The sequence below is a fragment of the Coloeus monedula genome, assembly GCF_965178545.1.
Source record: "Coloeus monedula genome assembly, chromosome: 6".
NCBI classification, from domain to species: domain Eukaryota; kingdom Metazoa; phylum Chordata; class Aves; order Passeriformes; family Corvidae; genus Coloeus; species Coloeus monedula.
In genome coordinates, this window is record NC_138786.1 from 30,779,505 (window position 1) to 30,799,547 (window position 20,043).

At 40.0% G+C, this 20,043-nt stretch overlaps 1 protein-coding gene across 1 annotated transcript; it reads left to right on the forward strand.

Annotated features, from left to right (window-relative positions):
- Positions 1-1,216: 1,216 nt before the first annotated feature.
- LOC309574169 (serine/arginine-rich splicing factor 5-like) lies at positions 1,217-17,670 on the forward strand. The gene is made up of 8 exons (XM_082283588.1): positions 1,217-1,335; positions 3,450-3,588; positions 7,045-7,115; positions 7,871-7,957; positions 10,207-10,279; positions 14,087-14,160; positions 15,066-15,176; positions 16,190-17,670. Exons 2-8 carry the CDS (start codon positions 3,463-3,465, stop codon positions 16,479-16,481), a joined length of 834 nt encoding a protein of 277 aa, XP_082139714.1. The 5' UTR covers positions 1,217-1,335; positions 3,450-3,462; the 3' UTR covers positions 16,482-17,670.
- Positions 17,671-20,043: the final 2,373 nt, after the last annotated feature.

Here is a 20,043-nt window from a genome sequence, read left to right on the forward strand (position 1 = left end):
TATATAAGGAGAGGCCAAGAGAGCTGGGATTGTTCAGCCTGGAGAAGGCTGAATCTGTATCAATACCTGATCAGAGGGAATGAAGAGGAGGGTGCCAGACTCTTCTCAGTAGCATCCACGGACAACTGAAACCCATGATATTGCATCTGAACACAAGAAAACATTTTTTTTCTACTCTAAGGGTGGTCAAACACCAGGTCAGGTTGTCCAGAGAAGTTGTGGAGCCTCCATATACTAAAAAGCTGTCTGGTCATGCTCCTGGGCAACCTTGGGAGATTAAACCAGATGATCTCAAGGTGTCACTTCCAACCTAAAAGATTCTGTTTATTATATGGATGTTGAATGTATCGGTTATCTCTATCCTAAAGAATGATTAGAGGGCAATAAATTTGAATGATACCTGAATCTAACATAAAATATCATAAATGTAACTTAGATATTTACCCCAAGTTAAAACAGGAAATCCAGACATGATGCTGTCAGACAAGGGGAGAATATGGGCAAACCAAACTGTAGTTATATTTTAAGCATTGGGACAGTGAAGACTTAACAAGCTATGCTATGCTGAAGAAACAGAGAATAATTTTTATCTTGGTCATCATACTGTAAATTGTCATTAATTACACTGTAAAAAGTCCATAAAGTGAGTATATCTGACACTGATAAAGCAGGAAAGTAGTGTGCTGTTTATTCATGGAAAAACTGCTTTTGCCATACAGGCCTGGTTCGTCACTAGTTACTTTTCCACAGCCAAGGTTTCCCCCTGGTGTCAGCGATTAACAGTATTGCGGCGTTATCCAAAGCGGTGTAAGTCTGTGTGCCGAAGAGAAGATGGCAGGAAGGGCCTGGCCGCAGCACACTTCTGTTGGCAGAACTGAGTTGCCGAGTGCAGCACTTCAGATGAATTCTCTGGACGCGTGACTTTTCTCCTCCACTTGTTAAGCAGAACTGTGACCCATCTGTTTTGCCATGTCTTAGTCAAAAAGTCACAGGCAGTTCAGCATGAACAGGCTGCCCAGGGAAGCTGTGGATACCCCATCCCTGGCAGTGTCCAAGGCCAGGCCGGACGGGGCTCTGAGCAGCCTGGTGTGGCGGGAAGTGTCCCTGCCCGTGGCGGGGGCGTGGAGCGGGACGATCGCTGAGCTCCCCGCCATTGCCCGCCGCGCCTACATCTCCCGTCGTACCGCGCGGCGCGCTGCGGGCGGGGCGGTGCGGGCGGCTGCGCGCAGGCGCGGTGGTCGCGCGGCGGTCGGTCGGTGGAGCAGCCGGCAGCCATTGTCGCCGCGGCCGCAGAGCGGTTCCCTCACGGCCCGCAGGACTCGCCGCTCCGCGACGGTGCGTAGCCGCCCCTCCACGGCGGGGGGGCCGGGGCGGGTGCGGGGAGCCACCGGCGGGGTTCTGGCGGCCGTACCCTGCGGCGGGGCGGGGACGGGCCCAGGCAGGGGAGCCGCGGGCGGAGGCCGCGCTGGCGCCGCAGGCCCGGGCGCTCGGCGGGGCCGCGGCCGGGGGGGGGGGGGGTGGGGTGGAGGCGCGCTCCATCGCTGCCCCGAGGAGGGAGGGCTGATCCCGGCGGGATGGCCGGGAGGAGCCGTCGCGGATTGGAAGCGAGCGCAAAGCTTCGAAGAGCCGAAGGGGCCGGCGCCGTGCGTGGGCCGGCGCCGCGATGGCGGCGGGGGCCCGGCTGTCTTGGGCAGGCCGCAGGCCTGGCGCAGCCCCGGCTCCTCTTGGCTGCTCGAGAGGAGGGAGGAGGAGATGGCCGCTTGCTGCGGGCCCTTGCTTCCCGAGGGTTTTTCTGCATTTTCTGAGTGGCCAGCGAGCGAACTCGGTTTCAGTGTAGTAGGAGCGACGTGTGAAGCTCCGCGCCTCGCAGGTGTCAATACAGATCTCGCATCCATTGTGCTCCCTGATTATGAGTAAATGACGCGTGGATGGGTTGTTCGTACCTCTTTCGCCCTATATTTGAGAGTTTCAGTGGTGGTCAGGTCCACCCACCCCGTGTTCATTTCCTTCTGTGATTCTTCTCCCTGCCTTATTTTCCTAGAACTAAAAATACCGAACAGCAGTTACGCAGTCGTTTTAATCTTTCAAATCTTTGTTGTTCCCAAAATGAGCGCTGTTGCCGAAGTGGCTGCTCTTGCCGTGTTCTAAAGCATACAGTTACGTAAGGGTGTCCTTCCTCTACAAGGGCCTGCCTTTCCTTTAATACCCACTGATGGCCTGGCCTGTGTTTGCGTGGTAAGGGTGCGCCAGAGAAACCATGTGTTGGAAGACTGGGCACTCCGCGAGGGAGCTGAACCAGCCCCCTGGACTGGATTTCTGTGTGGGCATCAAAATGCACGTGTGAGCACAAAGAAGAGAATGGCTACAAAGGGCAGCGTAGGCTCTTCCGAGGTTCGGGCATGGCTGAGGCCAGTCAAAGTAAGTGCTGTCACAGTTCAACCCCTCGCCCCATAAAAAGCCCAGTACTCAGGCTTCCAAAATTCTGGCACTTCTCTGATGGCACAGTAAGTCTGAGTAAAGAAAGTATTTAATAGAAGTCTAAAGGGCGTTAGTTAACAGAGAAGGTAAATCACATTAATTCAAAATAGTGCATCCAAACTGACTGGAATTATTTTTACAGCTAACACGATATGTTGTCTGTTTCCTCTGCTTCTTTAGAGCCCAGTATTGTAGTGGAAGATCACGTCATATTTCCATTCCTTAGGGCTTGAATTCTTTGTTTTTTTCTATGACAGTAAGCTCGCTGAGTGAGCCGAATAATTAATATTTTCCAGTTACAAGATCTTAAAAATTTTTAAACCACATAAACTGAAAAGGTAACACCTTAAGGTAAAAAATAGAGTTTTATATAGAATATCTCAAATTATATATCCTGCATCAGTAAATAGCTTTGAAAATTTTAATGCCCCAAATATCCTTTTTTATTTTTGCCATTTTTGAAATCTCATAATGCAAAATTTTTCTTCAAAATGTGATAGACTCTTAAAATAAGTTATATATATGCCTACTGGAAATCGAAATAATTTGATGGCTACCATTTATCTTTTCTGTGCTAATAAAATTTTATCGCAGAGATTTTCCTAGGTGAAAGTAAAAGTTTAGAGAATGTTTTATGTTTTTTGTTGTTATTCCAATAATTAGCATATGAGTTTTGTTCTTTTTTTTTTCAGTAGCTGCTAGCCCAGTAAAATCTTCAGAGTTACAGAGCTGGGGTTTTAAGTTTCATGATTAAAAAGTACAAAGCTGGAAGCTCTTTGTAGGTTCTGCTAGAAGTCAGCAAGACAGGATTTTACCACTTTTCTGGCTGTAGAGAATCAGGCTTTTAATGTGTATACCTAGAGGACAGTAAAATCAAATCCTATTTAACCAAGATTTCTGAGATGTAAAAGATCTTGATCACCCTATTTTAAGTTTGTTAATCTGATGAACAGTGCTGTTTTCTTTTTTAGCATCAACCTTAAGATGAGTGGCTGCCGTGTCTTTGTTGGACACTTGAGCTCACGTGCTCGTGAACGGGATGTAGAGAAATTCTTCAAAGGATATGGTCGCATACGAGAAATCCATCTAAAAAATGGTTTTGGGTTTGTGGTAAGTAATAGCCTTGTTTTCCTTGCTCTTGCTTGCAGGTGCTAACCTTGCTAGGATGATGTCAAGGAAGGGAAGATGTGTAAGAGAATAGTAGTTATAGTGGGAAATGGAAATTCTTAATACACATTTCAGAATGCTTTTCAGAATTTTGGATTACAGTTTTGGCCACATTTTGCTCAAAATCTTGGTGGTATTCTAGCTACATTAAATACATTGTTTGTTCACATTCTTTTGTAGGTTTAAAATTTATCCCTCATTTCTGAAGACCGTATAAGTATCCTGTTTATGGCAGTACAGAATTTGCAGTCTTGACCTGGAAGAAAAGTTTATACAGAACCACTTAAGCTCCCCTCTCACCCCTTGTAGTCTGCTTGGTCATATTTCTTAAATAATGGCCTGACATAAAAGCAGAGTAGTTGGCTAACAGATGTAATAGGTGCTGACTGGTGGATTCAAGCAGCACAGCTTTGAATTCTCGTGCAGCTAAAGTTTGACATACTCACCACCAGTACATGTTTATAGGGCGTATATGTCTGTCAGGCTATTAAATGAAATAGTTCATTGTATCTCAGTTACCTGCCGCTGCTTTCTAGAGCTCTGTGCTCCTAAATGTCCAAATTTTGCAGCTTTACGGGTTCACAAATTGACTCAAGAGCAGCCTGTGTTTAACTATTATCTCATGAGAATTGAGAATTAGCTGTTCTGCAGCACTTAGTTCAGACTTGAAAGGCTGATACTGCCCTCGCACTATGGCAGTCTTACATGCCGCTCTTTTTGCCAAGATCAGTCCCTTGAGTGAAGTTACTGGAAAAGAACAAAAGAACAGGCTTTGCCTACTTCAGTTTCATATGAGTATTGTTCCTTAACTTCCTGCACATGGTGATTCCTGATTACCCTGCATTATGAGCTGCTTTTTGTTGACTACCAGTAGGTAGCTATCTGTTTCTTAAAAGTCTGGAGGTAAATGGCTGATCTAGACGTGAGTTTATTTAGCATGCTCTTTCCAGTTGCTGCTATTTCTCAATCTCCATTCCTTGACTGTTCTTCTTCCTGGGCAGGGCTGTTGACTCATTCAGGAGCAACTTCTGTTCAACTCTTGTAAGCGAGTCAGTCAATCCTTCCTCCTCTTCTCTAGTTCCTAGGTGGAACCATTTTCTTTTCAAAGATCATTAATAACCTTGAATAATTGTCTCATAACTTTATCAAAAAGATTTAATTGTTCTCCGGATAAAATTCTTTTCTTCATAGCTGAACAACTTTCCCTCCCATACTTGTCATCCCATCATTGTGCACCCATATCAGAAATCACTTCCATTGTTTGTGTAACTGTTCTAGGTTTTGGAAGACTCTGGCCGGATTCCTTTGGAGCTTCCTTTTCTTCAGGCTGAACAAACACAGCTCTCTCAACCTTTGTTATCCAACCCTCTCATGAGTTTTGGTGGCCTTCTGCTAGTCTCACTCCAGTTTTTCAATGTCTTTTATGAGCTGGAGGGACCAAAACTGAACACCGTGTTCCAGGTGTGGCCTAACAAATGCCAAGTAGGGTGGAATAACAGCACCCCTTGGTCTGCTGATTGTACTCCTGGCGATGCAGCCCAGGATGCGATTTGCTTTCACTGTAGCAAGGCCATGCTGCTGACTCATGCTTAGCTGACTCTTCACAAGGATTTCCATGTCCTTTTCATTTCCATGTCCTTTTCCCCTTACACTCCAGCCACTCAGCCCCCAGCGCATTCTGCTGCTTAGGATTGTCTTATGCCACATGCAGCACTTTATGTTTATCTTTTGTTAAGACTTGTGATTCCTGTTTGCCTAATCTTTCAGCCTATCAAGGTCTCTTTGTAGGGTGTTTTTTCATTCTGGTTATCTCTTTCTCCTCCAACTTTGGTGTCAGACGCAAAATTGGTGAGGCTGCGCTTGAGCATGTCATGCATGTCATTTATAAACACATGGAATGGCATTATCCTTCATGGCACTTCGCTTGCCATGTGCTGTCAGTTCATCTTTATTTTCTGTTTTTTAAGACCTGTATTTATAAAACATATTACAAAACCAAGTGAACACTGTTATAGTGTTTAAAGCATGTTTTGTTGTGCTTGATTGAAATCATTGCTTAATCTTTCAAACTAATTATATTTCAGGGAATAGTGTTTTCAGAGTGTAAAGCTAGATAGACTTGCAGATATTCAGTTTGTTAGAAATAGTTATAGAAATAGAATAGTTGACATAATGGGACTTGGAGTTGCCAAATGCTGGACCTAAATAAATTTTTTTAAGATATGCTTTGCATCGTCATGCAAACATGTGATGTTTCATTTGGTAGTGAAACAGATTTCAGTGCAGAAGGGGGAAGATTGCTTAAGCCAGTATTGCTTCTGAAAAGCAGTTCATAGTTACACAAACACTTTCTTCAACTTGAGAAGCTTCTTCTCTGTTGTTAATTTCTTGCAAGCTGCAGTTCCACAATTTTTTCTCTCCCATCTGCACTGTTGCTTCCAGCAGTCCCTATCCACCTGCTTGTTCTCTCTGCTTTATTTCTTTCCTTTGTTCCCTTGCCTCTCATGGTATTGCTGCAGTTGTTCAGCCACATACAATGCACCTACCTGGGAAGCTGATCTGGTTGAAAAATAACAGTGCCTTTTTCACCCCACCTCCTGCACAAAGTGTGCTGTTTTTCATCTGGGTAGATTTCTTGACCTAGTTTCCTGCAGAACTGTAGAAGCAGCTTTGCCAAGAATCAGTGGGCTGGATAGTGGGCAGAGGCTACTTGGGCTGACTAAAGCAGCATTTCTTCCAAAAGTGAAGTGACAGATTCCATTGCAACAGTAAATGGAATTATGCTTGTTACAGCTGATCTGGACCCGAAGGTGGCCAGTGCTGAAGAAGGGCTTCTGTTTCATACTCTTCTTACATGGGCACCTTTTTACCCAGCTACTGAACTGAATTCACTCAGAAAAAAACCCAGGAGGGCTCTTTTTTCTGGTTTACCCTTTCTTTGCCAGTTCACTAAGAATTTAATCTTAAGAGAGTTTCGGGAGTGCATGACTCTCCTGCATTTGATCAGCTCATCCTGTTATATTGCATTTTCCTGTATGTGGGGCTGTGTTTTAAATTGTATGCCTTGAAGTAATTTCCCCCACCTCTCCCCAAAAGTATTTTAGGTATTTCTGTAGTAAACCAGGTCATTTAATTAGTTTATTCAATACAGATCCTGCAAATAATTCTACTGAAACAATTGGGGAGGCAAAAGGAATTTGTGGGGTGGAGGGAGAAGAAATGATTATGAATAGGAACATCTTGGCATTTCAATCATAAATGTACTAGGAATCAGCTTCCTTATTCAGAGTTCTTGGTGATATTTCATGTAGAAATGTAAAATTTATAAAGAAAGCATGTTTATTAGTATTTGCGTGTACTGTGAGGGAAAATACTTTTTTATTCCTATTTTCTTTCTAGGAATTCGAAGACCACAGGGATGCTGATGATGCAATTTATGAACTAAATGGTAAAGAGCTGTGTGATGAAAGGTAAGTGTGATACCATAATTTCCCTTAAGAATAGAAAAAGTGCTTTACATCAAAATGCAGTGCATTATCTTGTGGCGTTTCTTGTGGTTCTATGATGGGATATACCTTCCATAACTTTAAAGACATCATTGGGTTCCAGTCTTGTTTAAGGCAAAGGATTAGTTTGGGACTGGATGAGTGGTTTGGAGCAGGGCTGACTGTTTTCTCTACTTCCACTTAGTTCTCTTTCAAAGCTAACTCAGGATCTTGTCATTTGGAATATTAGTAAGAGTGAATTGAACTTACCTGTCTGTTGACCAGAAAATAAGCTGATGATAGCCTGTTACTCTTTGGATTGTTGCCCTTCAGTTTGCAGCAATGTGGACTATAGTCATTGTACGTTGCAGTAATTTTTATTGTGATTGTGGAAGCTGGGGTTTAGGTCATTAGGTTGTTGTTAGTTATTTTAGTACTCTTTTCTCTCTGTGATTACTCCTGGGCTCTGGTTGAGCAAATTTAAGTGTTTCAGTCTGAATTACAGACTTGTGACAATTTTCATGAAAATCCGAGGGAGGTGAATGAGAAAGAACGCTGGTCTGGCTCTTTAAGAAATGCCAGTGGTTGTGTTATAAATCATTGCTTGCAAGGGCAAGATAATTCTTGTTTGTGCGCATTTGCTTCCAGTTGTGAAAGATTTAAGTCAATGTCAAATACTTAAAGTTTGTTGTTTTATTTTTTTATGTGCTTGTTTTGTTTTGTTTTTTTCCTGTCATAAGGGTCACAATTGAACATGCTCGAGCCCGAAGAGGAAGGGGAAGATTCTCACAACGGTTCAGTTACTACCAGTCGCAGAGTGGATCTAGGTAGGTGGTCTGGGCTCTCTGTCCTTTTCCTCTTCCAGTAACTGAAGAACTGGAGTGAAATACTCTTTTCTTTTTGTGATTTAGGGATCCAGCTCAGTTTCCTTGTATAGCTTCACAAAAGAAGTTCTATGTTCTCAAACACTGCAGGTTCATTACTATTATTTGCCTTCTCCGGCTGAGGAGAGTGTGGATTTTAAAGCAGTTTAACTGTCTTGAAGACTTCACAAACCTATTATGAAATGTGCCTTTGCCATGGTGTAGGCACTACGCTGGTCTTGCTTCCTACTGTCACGTAAATGATGTGAAGGAGTATTGCTGCAGTTGGATTGGCTGATTTTAACACTAAATCAAGAAAAATGCAGAGCTTCTCTACTGTGGTTTTTGTCACCAAACTGAGCTTACATGCTAAGTAGAATTACTGTAGAGCAATAATTCAAGGTATTTACTGTCTAACCAAGTTTTCACATTTCCAGTTTTATGGTTATCAAAATGCTTGTTTGGGCACAGCCTAGAAAAGGAGCAGTGCTAGGGCACAAGATAAACCCTTCTGCATGTTTTAGTAAATACCAGTTGACTTAAGTTTGCTGACCAAGCAGGTGGCTTGCTAAGGGAATCTCTCTCCAGTGATGGAATGTGAAAATCAGGACACAGCTCATCTCTAGAATACCTCTAGAGGACACACAGTATTTGTGGAGTTGTTCACTTTCAGTGATTAGAGCCAGTGAAGGTTCTGCAGATTTGTGTATATTCTGCCAGACAACTACACATTACATTACATCTTTGTGCTTTATATCTACCTGTGTGAAAGAAGTATGTGTGGAATAATTTATTCTGTAGAAACATTCATAGCTGTTGCCTATGTACAGTAGAGTTTGGAAGATGAAGATACAAAGGACATAAACCTTCACATTTGTTACAAAATCAGAATTGCTGGCAGTTTCCAACCACTGTTTGGAACATCTAATTTGCATATGCAAGCATACTAATAAGATTATTTTTTCTTTAATGGCAGTAGCCTTGACACAGTATAACTGGTCCAAGGTCCATGCTAAAAGTGGGCTTTTAAAAGTTTGATTGAAGGTCGTGGGCATCTGACGCTGTAGTCATGTTCGTGATGTCAGACTGCCAGTGCTAGACAGGAAGAGACTGTGGTTTGCAATAATGGAAAAATCAGACTCATTTGTGACTCTGGGACCTCCGTTTAAATATCTGGAAGATCTGGATGTTCTGAAAAAGATTGGACACTTTGAGGTATGCACTGAAATGAAATTGACTGTGCTTCAGTGTATAAATCAATACACACAATTTAGAACCATGTTTCTGTGGGAGAAGATGAGAATCATTTTCTCAAAGGTCAGTGCTCTTGATTTTTCAATCTTTTTTTTAGCAATACAAAGTAGTGCTGTTGTTAAAATCCTGCATTACTTACCAAAAAATTGGCATACTTTTTCCATAATTCTCAAATCCCTTTCTATTCAGAATGGCTAGGATGGGGAACAGAAATTACTTGCATGGGTAATATTCTTTCCAGGTATCTCCCTCTCCTGTATGAACATTTTCAAGCCACATTTTAATTTTTGAGAGGGTCTTTCATTTTTGGTTAAGTGGCAAACCTCAGCTTTCATTCAGGAGCTGTAAACTGCCACGGTTATTTCACGGCAATCAGTTGTTTAGCTCTCATTTTACTGAGATAGAAATATTTCTACCCAAAAAAATGTCTAATGCAGGTCACAGTGGCATTTATAAAATTAACAAGTGATTTGGAATTCAGAAGTGTGAACTAAGGTGCCTTTAAATTGTGTCTTCTAGCTCCCTGACACGAAGCAGAATGCTATCAACTAAAAAAGCGAAAGATAGAAAAATATCGTCCTTTCTCTGAATATTCCCAGAAACCATATGTGAGCCAAGAAGGTCAAATACCAAAATTAAACTAAATCTCTGTACATTATTTTCATTTTACCAGACATTTACCTAGTGTATCTAGAAAAAAATGACAGCTGTGTTGACAGCCTTGGTAAAAAGGCTTCATCAAAATCCTTCTTAATCCCTTTTTAACAGCTTACTTCTTCTAGTGGAGTCTTAAATATACTCTTGACTAGGGAGAATCAAGTCTGAAGTCCAGCAATAAGGAAATTACTTAAATCTTTCAGCAAACTGTAGAAAATGACAGATTTCTTAAATTTTGAATTCTTTATGCTGGAGAATTTTTTCTTTTTTTTTTTTTTTTTTCTCCCTTTGAATTCTTCCAGCCGGTATGGGCCTCCTGTTCGTACTGAACACAGGATCATTGTTGAAAACCTTTCATCCCGTATCAGCTGGCAGGTGAGTTAGAATCTTATCTTCTTTTTCTACACCTTATTTTACTACTCCGTAAGTAGACTGCTTTCAGCCTGATTTCTTAATAAAGCCATCATAAATATTTCATGTGAACAAAAAAATAAGAAAAAAGCTTCAGGGATTGCTAAAAATTAGCAATCAAGCACTTACAGAAGTGTTTTGTTTCATAGCTGTGCAAATGGTTCTATAAGTAGATTTTGTAGTTGGGAACTGATTCTTTCTTACTTCTGTTTGCCAACTGATAAAACTTCGGAAGACTCTGGATTGTTTCTAAAATATTGAAACATTGCATTCATTCAAACTGTGTCATCCTTTTGTATTGTTACACCTGGAAGTGCATGCCTTTGTTTTTATTAAAATTTACGGTCTTTTCTTATGTTTTGCAAAATATTTTTGTGACACGATGCATGATTGAGAATTCTGGGAATACATCAGTAATAGAGGGAATTTTAAGAGAGCTTCTGTGTCAAGTATGCTTACTGTAGGTATTTTTTTTTTTAAATCCAAACTTCCATTGCATGTAATTTGAAGCTTTCTTACCACCTTTCCTTTTTGTTTGTTTTTTCACCTCTTGCTAATGTTTTGCTAATATTTAGCTGGCTTTCAAGAATAGTCATATAATCAATTCTTTTAGTTGTGTTCCGTATGGTACACAGTGTATAGAAAGTTCACTTTTTAAGGACATAGCAACAGATGCTATTTACAAAAGGTGAGTGAATAGTGGAGTTCAGTCTTTTTCACTAACCTTTATATTCTTTGAATAAAGAGACTTAAATCAATGTACTGAAAGATGCAGGAGAACATGTTGAATGTTCAAAGCCTTGGTCTTGGAGCTACTTCCCCACGAGGAGGCTTCTTGACTTGCTTGGAGCTCTGCTGATGTGTTTCATAAGAGTTGGGTGCAATCCATGCAGATAAATGGTTGAACTCTGTTTATCTTCTGCATGACAAGTTCAAAGGGTTTGCAGTTGTACAGTTGTGTTAATTATTGAATAACTAAAAAAAACCAGCTGAGTTGATGTGATGATCAAGTGGATTTAATCTAAATATCTTCTGGGTATGCTACACAGTTACATATATGAAGAGATTGTCACTTGGAAACGACAGTAGGGACCAGAGAAGTAAGCTAATGGAGTGCTAAGGAAAAGAAATCCTATAATGTTGTTTAGTGTTAAATGCTTAACTTGAAGAAAAAATTAACATTTTTGTAACTTTCTTTTACTTGTGAATATTTATAATGGCTTTATGTGTACTTACATTTTAATCTGAAGCCCACCCAATTCAGATTTCATACTGGTGAATCTTTTAGTATTTTAATTAAATGTTTTAATGTCTCTTAAATATACGATAAATTAGCATAAGAGACTTTTTGATACCTGCCTAAATAGACATCGTTTGAAGGTAACAACCATATGCAAGCTGCATTTACTTTTGGAGTTGTAGTGCTTTGATACTAACTATAGTGTTTTAACTTCTAACTATGCTACTTACACAACACATTAAAATGGCTAATGCATTAACAGTAGTGGCATTATTCTTCCCTTCTAATCCCTGCTAGGAAGCACACTCAATATGGAACCTTGCTTTTAAACTTACACACATAATTTAATCTTTGGTGTGTTCAGATCCCCATATATTGAGAACATCTATCTCCCTTAGAAGTTACTGTGTTGGGATATTTAAACATAGAAAAAGCCACAAAAATTTGTGTTTGGAAAAGTTTCCTCAAATTGTTGACTATATTGTTAATAGATAATCTCATCTCTAAGTAGTAGACAAACTGTCAGAACTCTCCTTTTTTTTAGCAAACATATATTTCTGCGTGTTCAGAGCTTTCCAACCCACCCCCATTAGTTTTTCAGCATCAACTTTTCAAGCAGTTGAGAATAGGTCTGTGTTACATCAAGATGTATTGTTTAATGTGTTTTTCCTATTTATGGTTGTCCTACACCTTATTTCTCTTTGCTGCTAAGGACAGCAGGGTTTTCTTGTGCTAATTAAGGTGAACCAGAACAGTAAACTTAAGATAAAACTTGATTGTTCCACTGGTTAGGTAGTAAAACCAGGTAACTTTAAACATTTCTCTAATAACAGAATGTTGAGCTTTTATAGCACATGCACACTTCCTCTCTTTCAAGCATTAATGTTGGCATCTTAATCACGTTGTCATTGTGATTACAATGATTAAGTGATATTTCATGTTGATGTTTCTTAGGATTCCACATATAGTGTTACAAGACTGTGGGAGCCTCAATCTTAAAGCCTAAAGTTACTGATTTAGGAAATAATTATGTAGATTATTATTTTCTAACTTCCTTTTGATTTACCAGTCCTGGTCTAGTTAAATTCTCATTGACTCGAGCAGAGCCAAAATTTTGTCCATCATCTCTAAATTGAGGTAAACTGAATTTGAAGTATTGTTTTTAATGGTACTATAGGGACCAATTTTCATTTGCTGTTAGGGTTTCTTTATATTAAAACCTGTGAAACAAGGAAAATATCTACTACTTTGCATATGCCAGTTTTTAACATAAAACTGTAGAATTTTAATTAAAATACTACATAAAACTAAGCTTTCTGATATTCTGTGGCAAATGTTCTAAAGTTTTTTCTTGGCTTTTTGTTTTGTAGTCTTTTGTTCCTTAAGCATATTTCTAACCAAGTGCACTTTGAACCTCTTCTAACAACCTTGATTTGGTTAACCATTTTTCTTGTGTGGAGGAAAAAGAACCAAAGATTTGGGGGTTTTCTAGTGGCTGAAATTCTAGGGTTTGGCCTGTTCTGAATTTTCCTTTTGGTTCCTATGACACTCCTGTTTTTTGGCAGTCTAGATCTTGGTTTGCCTGGGTTTGATCTCGATTGGCTAGCACAGATCATCCTCGGGTTCTTTAGCCACTTCTGGAGACTGGAGACTATGTCCAGTGCTTTCAGGGCCTCTGGTACCTCCGTGAAGCATATTGCTATGAGCCATCACTGCCTTTCTCATGTAAGAGAGTTCCTCTTGGCCAGCTAGGTATTGGACAAGCAACTCTTTGCTTAAGGTACCTTCTTATATCACCTGCCACTTGTGGCGTGTTGCGGTAAGTAGTCTGGGATTATAAAATACCAGATACGGTTGGGTAAAAGTGCTGCCTTAACTTAGATGTTTAGCTTTTTAGTGACCTTTTGCATTGTTTGTGCTTTCTCCTATTGCTAAGCAAGTAACTTTACTGTGTCCACATTTAGCCTCTGTTAAGTTTAAGACAAGGATGTTTATTGATGTGACACTGTAGCGTGACAGATACTCAAACTAAACTTAGAAAAATTTCCTTCATAAAATTTTTAATTACATTGTAATTGCACCTTTTTGCTTTTAATTTTGCTTTGAAGCTGGGGGAGGTGAGCATAAAGGTTGAATTTGTCAACATTTATTGGATTGTCATTTAACTGGGGTGTTAGTTATGAAAATCTGCATTTAATACTACTGCGCTTCTCTCCTATAGTTCTGATTTCAGTGAACATGTTGGTATTTTAAGTATTGCACTGTGTTTTCATAACAGCTGGTTTCAGGATGCAGGATTATCTTAAAAGCAGTGTTTTATTCACTGTAGCTGTAAAATGATGGACCTTTTTTATATGCAGCTGCTATTAAATAAGCTGTTTCAGACACTTTTTTCTAAATTATATGTATATTTTTATATATATAGATTGAAAAGCATTAAGCAGTTTTAGCAGAGAAAGTTTTAGGGCAGTATTCTGCTACCTGACTGATTTGTGTCCTGTTCAAGACTAAAATGTTAACTTTTGCTGTAGGACTTGAAAGATGTCATGAGAAAGGCAGGGGAGGTCACCTATGTGGATGCACACAGAAACAACAGGAATGAAGGGTAAGTTCGTTTTGTGTCTAAATCGGTATGATTGCTGAAACTATTACGGGCATGATTTTTCTTGTAATACAGAAGAAATTAAATATAAATCTGTGGTGTGGCTTAGATGCTGAAACTGTCAATAAGTGGGAGATCAGTATTGAACTCAGTCTCTATTCTCTATCATGAAAACAATGTGTGAAAGCAGAAAAGGAAGGGAGAATTCCTTCCAAATGTTAAATCCTGCTGTCTTTAACTTATTTTTATATAATCATTTATGATCTGAGTCCTGAGACTAAAACACCTCCTGTCTATGGCTGCTTTACACTGGTTCAACAGTCAGAGTCATGGGAAAAGAACATAACCAACTTCCATGGGGAATACCTACGTGCCCACTCTCCATTTTTAATTCTGCAGTCTACAAAGGTCCTGCACAACAAAGCAGGAGAGAAGGAAGTACAAACTGAGTCTTTGTGCTGGCAAAACTGCTGTAGGGCCGTTGCAAACCAGCACAACTAAGACCTTTTTTTGAGTTCAAATTTTAAAAACCACAGACTGGATTTTTCTGTTCACTGTTAGAATTCTTAAATAGGGCAGAAGAGTCTGCAAACTTACTTTGTTTCATGGACAACTTTGGAATGCAATTTAGTGGAGGCCTGAAAGATATTTCCTCAGCTGATGCAGGTTTGTAGCTTCCTGCATTTTCTCCATCTCCTTGCAGATGGCAGTTCTGGTAATGTTCAAGAAGATGTGAAAGGTAGGGATGGCTAGGACTGTTAAGTGTTGTATTTTACTGTTAACCACGTTAAAAACTAGCTTTCAGAAGATAAAACAAGCTGTGAAGCAACAGATTAAAAAGGGCCAGTCTTGCTCTCCTTACTTTTTTTGTTTCTCTGAAACTTCATTTTTTTCATGATGGTGAACAGGGTTGTGGAGTTTGCATCTTACAGTGACATGAAGAGTGCACTGGAAAAGTTGGATGGCACTGAGCTGAATGGACGCAGAATTAAACTGACTGAAGACCACAGAAGGCATAGGTATGTCACCTGACATGATAAAATTCTGCTGAGGGCATGGATTTGGGTAGCATTGATGCCAAAGTTTGATTATCTAGTTTTTTGACCCCAATTTAAATATCACTGCACAGATAACTTTCTAGCAATGTAAACAGATTAAGATAAGAACTAACTGCTGAAACAACGTAAATAGAAGAGTTTTGGATGAGAGTAAGGATTTTTTTAAAGAAAGAACTTTTTAAAAACACGAATTTTGGTATTAAAAAATGAATAATTGAAAAATAATTGAAAGCTGTTTCACAGTCCTGTGAAATGTTTCTCAAATAGTTGTGAAAGACAACTTGTTAATGAAAATAAAAGAAAATCAGTTAGCTTGCTTGCATTATTCCTAAACAGTTCTGCTGTTTAGTCATTAAAAAAACATACTGACTTCAGCTCTTTCATTGTCTCTCTTAAAAATAAATCCATTTCTTTCCATGAAATAAAGGATGCATTACTAGTGAAGGTGTTAAAACTCTAAGGCCTTTAAGTGTGCTGGTGATCACACCTTTAGAGACTTCCTTAGCATCTTGAAAGAAACTCTTACTAACTTGCATGGTGTTTCTAGAGAGAATAAATACCACAGGTATGAAGTTTCATTTCTGTGTTTTTCTTCATAAATTAAATGATATTTCAAGGCAGGGTGTATGCTGAAAAAGAGTTCTTCTTTGATAGAAACTACCCTGCTTAAAAATTGGTTTCTCTCCTCCTGGCAGGAGCTGGGAGGAGAGGCATCTTTTATTAGGCAGTTCATATTTTGCCACACTAGCAGAGAATGTCAAGGCCAGAAGTTCCTGATAGCCTTGACCTAAGAAGATAGTGTCATGATGGAGCATAACAGGAATCTAGCAGCACTGTGAAATAACTGAATGCTGTGAATAGCACTTTCAGATGTTCAGATGGATGTGCTATGCATACAAAGTAGTTGAGAATTTTACTGATTGTTTTAAATTTAGTAAGAGGTGAGACTACAGCTTTTAATTGTGTTTCTCTAGAAGCAGATCTCGGTCAAGGAGTTACTCAAGATCTCGCAGCAGGTCCAGGTCTACAGGATCTTCCAGATCGGACAGCCGGTCCAGGTCCAGGTCAAGGTCCAGGTCCAGATCCAGGTCTCGCTCTCGCTCCCGATCTCACTCTCGATCCCGCTCTCGTTCTCGCAGTCGTACTCCTAAAAAGAGTTACTCCCACAAAAGCCACCGCTCCAGCTTGATAGCTTCTTCCCCTTCCCCCTCTTCTTCTAAAAGAAAATCTCGTTCTAGGTCGAGCTCTGCTCATAGCCGTAGTTAACCTGCTCTGAGAGATGTATTAATGAATTTAATTTGATTCAAGTTTCTTGAAGACTTGAGACAAATTATGTATGAGAACTGGGAGGGGAAGAGTTAACATGATGAAAGGGTGACCTCCTCTTACATTGCCAAAGTGCCTGTCATCAAATAGGCCATCTCTGTGAGGAGGGGCTGGCTGTCAGCTTTCTTCTTTCAGTGAAGTCTGGAGTGGGAAGTCTTTTTTATTTTTTTCCCTGCTATTAGTAAACATTTCTATCATAGATATATTATGTACACATAATGCTGAGGTAATGGGATGAGACAATACGCTGCTTTCTCCCTCTCTTGCCCCTACTTTCCCCTCCACCTCCAAGGCCTTTGACTTCCAAAATACTATGTTAGCTTTTGTCCTTGGTATTAAGTCCGAGAACAGGAAGTAGAGATTTTATTCCTTTAAGGTTCTGTGGCTACTTTTCTGTGCGAGAATGAATGGACCAGATAAAATTAGTTTAGAGTTCCCCCTTTTCCCCATTGCTTGGCTTAACAGGCTGTTTAAGTTCCAGCTTTACATGACCTTGACAATATGCTTAATTTGCAAAAGACTTTCAGGAATACACATTGGTTAGTTGAATGTTGCTCACTTGGATAGTGAATTAATACAATGTTAAGCAGTAATGAAAGCTGGAATTTTCTGTTAAAATGAGACATACCATCCAGATGTCAGGATTATTGGGAATCCATTATAATAATTTTACAGTAATTCACTAGTATGTGGTATTGTATGTATAGGCCTTATTTGACAGGTGACTTCATAAAACTGCACAGAAATGTCAATATGCATGTCCATGTTTTTGATGTTTATAATAAAGTGACATAGCTTTCATACCCAAAAGTGTGATACTGAATAACATGTGTATGACTAGCAATAGTCTTGATGGAAAGGAAGGTTATTTTAGTAATGAGAGCAGCAAAAAAAAAAATCCCAGGAAAAGTGTAGTCAAAATCTCTGGAATGCACAGTTGTTTTGATTAATAGAAATTTCCACTGCAAATACTGTTGTTCTTACAATTTGGGATTAGATTTTTTTTTTTTTAACTTCTGTATCGTTAAAGAAGGGAAACATTTTTGGAAAAAATATGTAAATTAATCCCAAAGTCTTACATGTATTTAAATGTACCATTCCTAATAAAATCAAACCTTTTTCTGGCTTACTTTGCAGTTTTGTTTAATTGTTGTTGCTGTCGTTCACTTCATATAATCTTTCTGACATGATCACAAATTTATTTGAAGGTATATATGTATGGAAGCAAGAAAATGTGAACTGGAAACCAGTTACGATATGTAAGTGACCGGATACTGACTAACAGGAGGACAGGATAGGATTTGGTGTTGGAAATCTCTCTATAGGTAAATTCATTTGTCACTTTTGAAATAGTGTAATAGAGATTCTTAACATTGCCCACATGACTTGTGCACATACAAGGCTTCAAGGCTGACACCCTTTATAGAGCCAAGTTACTGGTGACCCTGCCCATGGCAGGGGTTTGGAACTAGATGATTTTTAGGGTCCCTTCCCACCCAAACTATTACTTCATTCTTTGCGTGTTTGGCATGGTACGGTGATATGAATACGCTAGCAGTTCAGAAGGAACACATTAGAAATTACTTTGCAGAGGAATCTTACTAGATGTGACTGTTGGGAAAGCTGGAGTATGCTCAGCTGTGTTAAATGTCAGCGTTGCTGGCTTTGGTAATTTTGTTAGGCTACCCAAGAAAGCCACAAATTGTCCATTGCCTCATCTAGTACCTTTGAAATTGGCAAGTGCAATATCGGAGACCTTGAATGCTTCTGACCACGGCATGCTTACCTTGCAAATTACTTAAATATAGGGCTAATGTAGATCCCATTATTTTATTAATTCCCGATTATTTCTTGTTCATATTTCACTTCTGTAAGTTTCCATTGATTCAGTCAGCAGTGACAGCAGTCAGATGAATATGCCTGGTCAGTTCCTGAGCAGCAGCCCCTGGCCAGCTTTCTGCACAGTTTATATACTGAGCATGATGCCATGTGGTATGGGATATCCCTCTTGTCAGCTGTCTTGGCTGTGTTCCAGTTTCTCAGGCCTCCCAGTCTCCTTTCTGGTAGGACATGAGAAGCTGAAAAGTCCTTGATAAACACTACTTTGCAATAATTGAAAAATGTCACTGTGTTACCAATGTTATTCTCATCCTACATCTAAAACAGCACTATACCAGTTACTATGAAGAAAATTATTGCTAAAACCAGAACAACTATTAATGTATTTCTGAAACCTAATTATTTTAAAAATAGAATATTTTTAGACTGCCTTGGAATAAATTACCCGTATCAGGTGCCTTACTTCCAACTTTATACAGAGCACAGGAATGTAAGCTCCACTTTAAGGTAACCATAAATAGGCTTCTTTAATGTATTAAAGTCCTATCTTATACAGCAGTCTGTGTTCCAACATCTGAGGCTTTCCCTGAGAAAGATGGGAATTACCCCCTCCAACTGGTAGAAAGCTTCTGCTCTCAGCCCTTTCAGCAAAGCTGAAAAGAACAGAGCTCCAAAGTCATGATGCATCTGCAAGTGTATCTGCCATTACTCCTCCCCTTATTCTGCTAACGTGGTCCTTGAGAGCCCTTTTCACAAATTTCTCCTCAGCAAATGGAGGCAACATAAGACAATACAAGTGTTACATTTATATTAGAGTCAAAGGTTCCACTTGTCCCTTGGGGGTGCAGCTGGGCAATAGGGCCTCAGGTTGTTTAGCAGTTTGCTGCTGGCAAGACAAGCCACCATCCCTGTGTCTGCCCCTTGTATTAAGCCAGTTCTGATGCTCATCTGATTGTCCAGAAGCCAATTCAATGACATCACAAAAAGTAGGTTCTCTGGGTCTGCTGCAGTACTGCTTTTCCCAGCATTCTCTGGGAGGGAGGAAGTGGAGTTATGGCCTGGGGTGTAACTTTCCTCTGATCCTTCTGTTTTCTTTACTCGCAAACACAACTATCATATTTCTTCTAAATTTATCCTCCCATCTGTTCTCAAAGTAGGCAGTCTTCAAACAGAACCCCGTCACTCTGCTCCTGTCCCGCATTTCTTGAGCTTCTCTTACCACAGGACATTATCCTCCCAGGGGAAGGAAGCCTTATGCTACAGCACACAGCTGCTTGCAGCACGGAGCACACCTGGAAGTTGAGCACTGCAATTAGTTGCATTTCTGCAACTGGCTGCATCACCGCCCAAAAGCAAGAGTGTATTTTCCATGATGTTTATGACACTTCTTTATTATTAATTACATTTTTGTCAGTTTAACACATCAGCCAAGGATATCCCAGTGGTTTGTAAGATAAACTTTACTGTACTTGGCCACATCACATCTCTGCTTTATTAATGAGAAAAGGAAAGCAAGTGTTGTGCATGCTCACCTGTGGTTGCCAAACAAGGAGGTGAGGAAGAGGGGGGGGGGAGGGATATACTACCGGGAAGGCCAAGATTCCTTGCCGAGCATGTTCGGCTCCGGCTCGTGCCATCTGCTAGCTGTCCTTGTGCCGCTTGC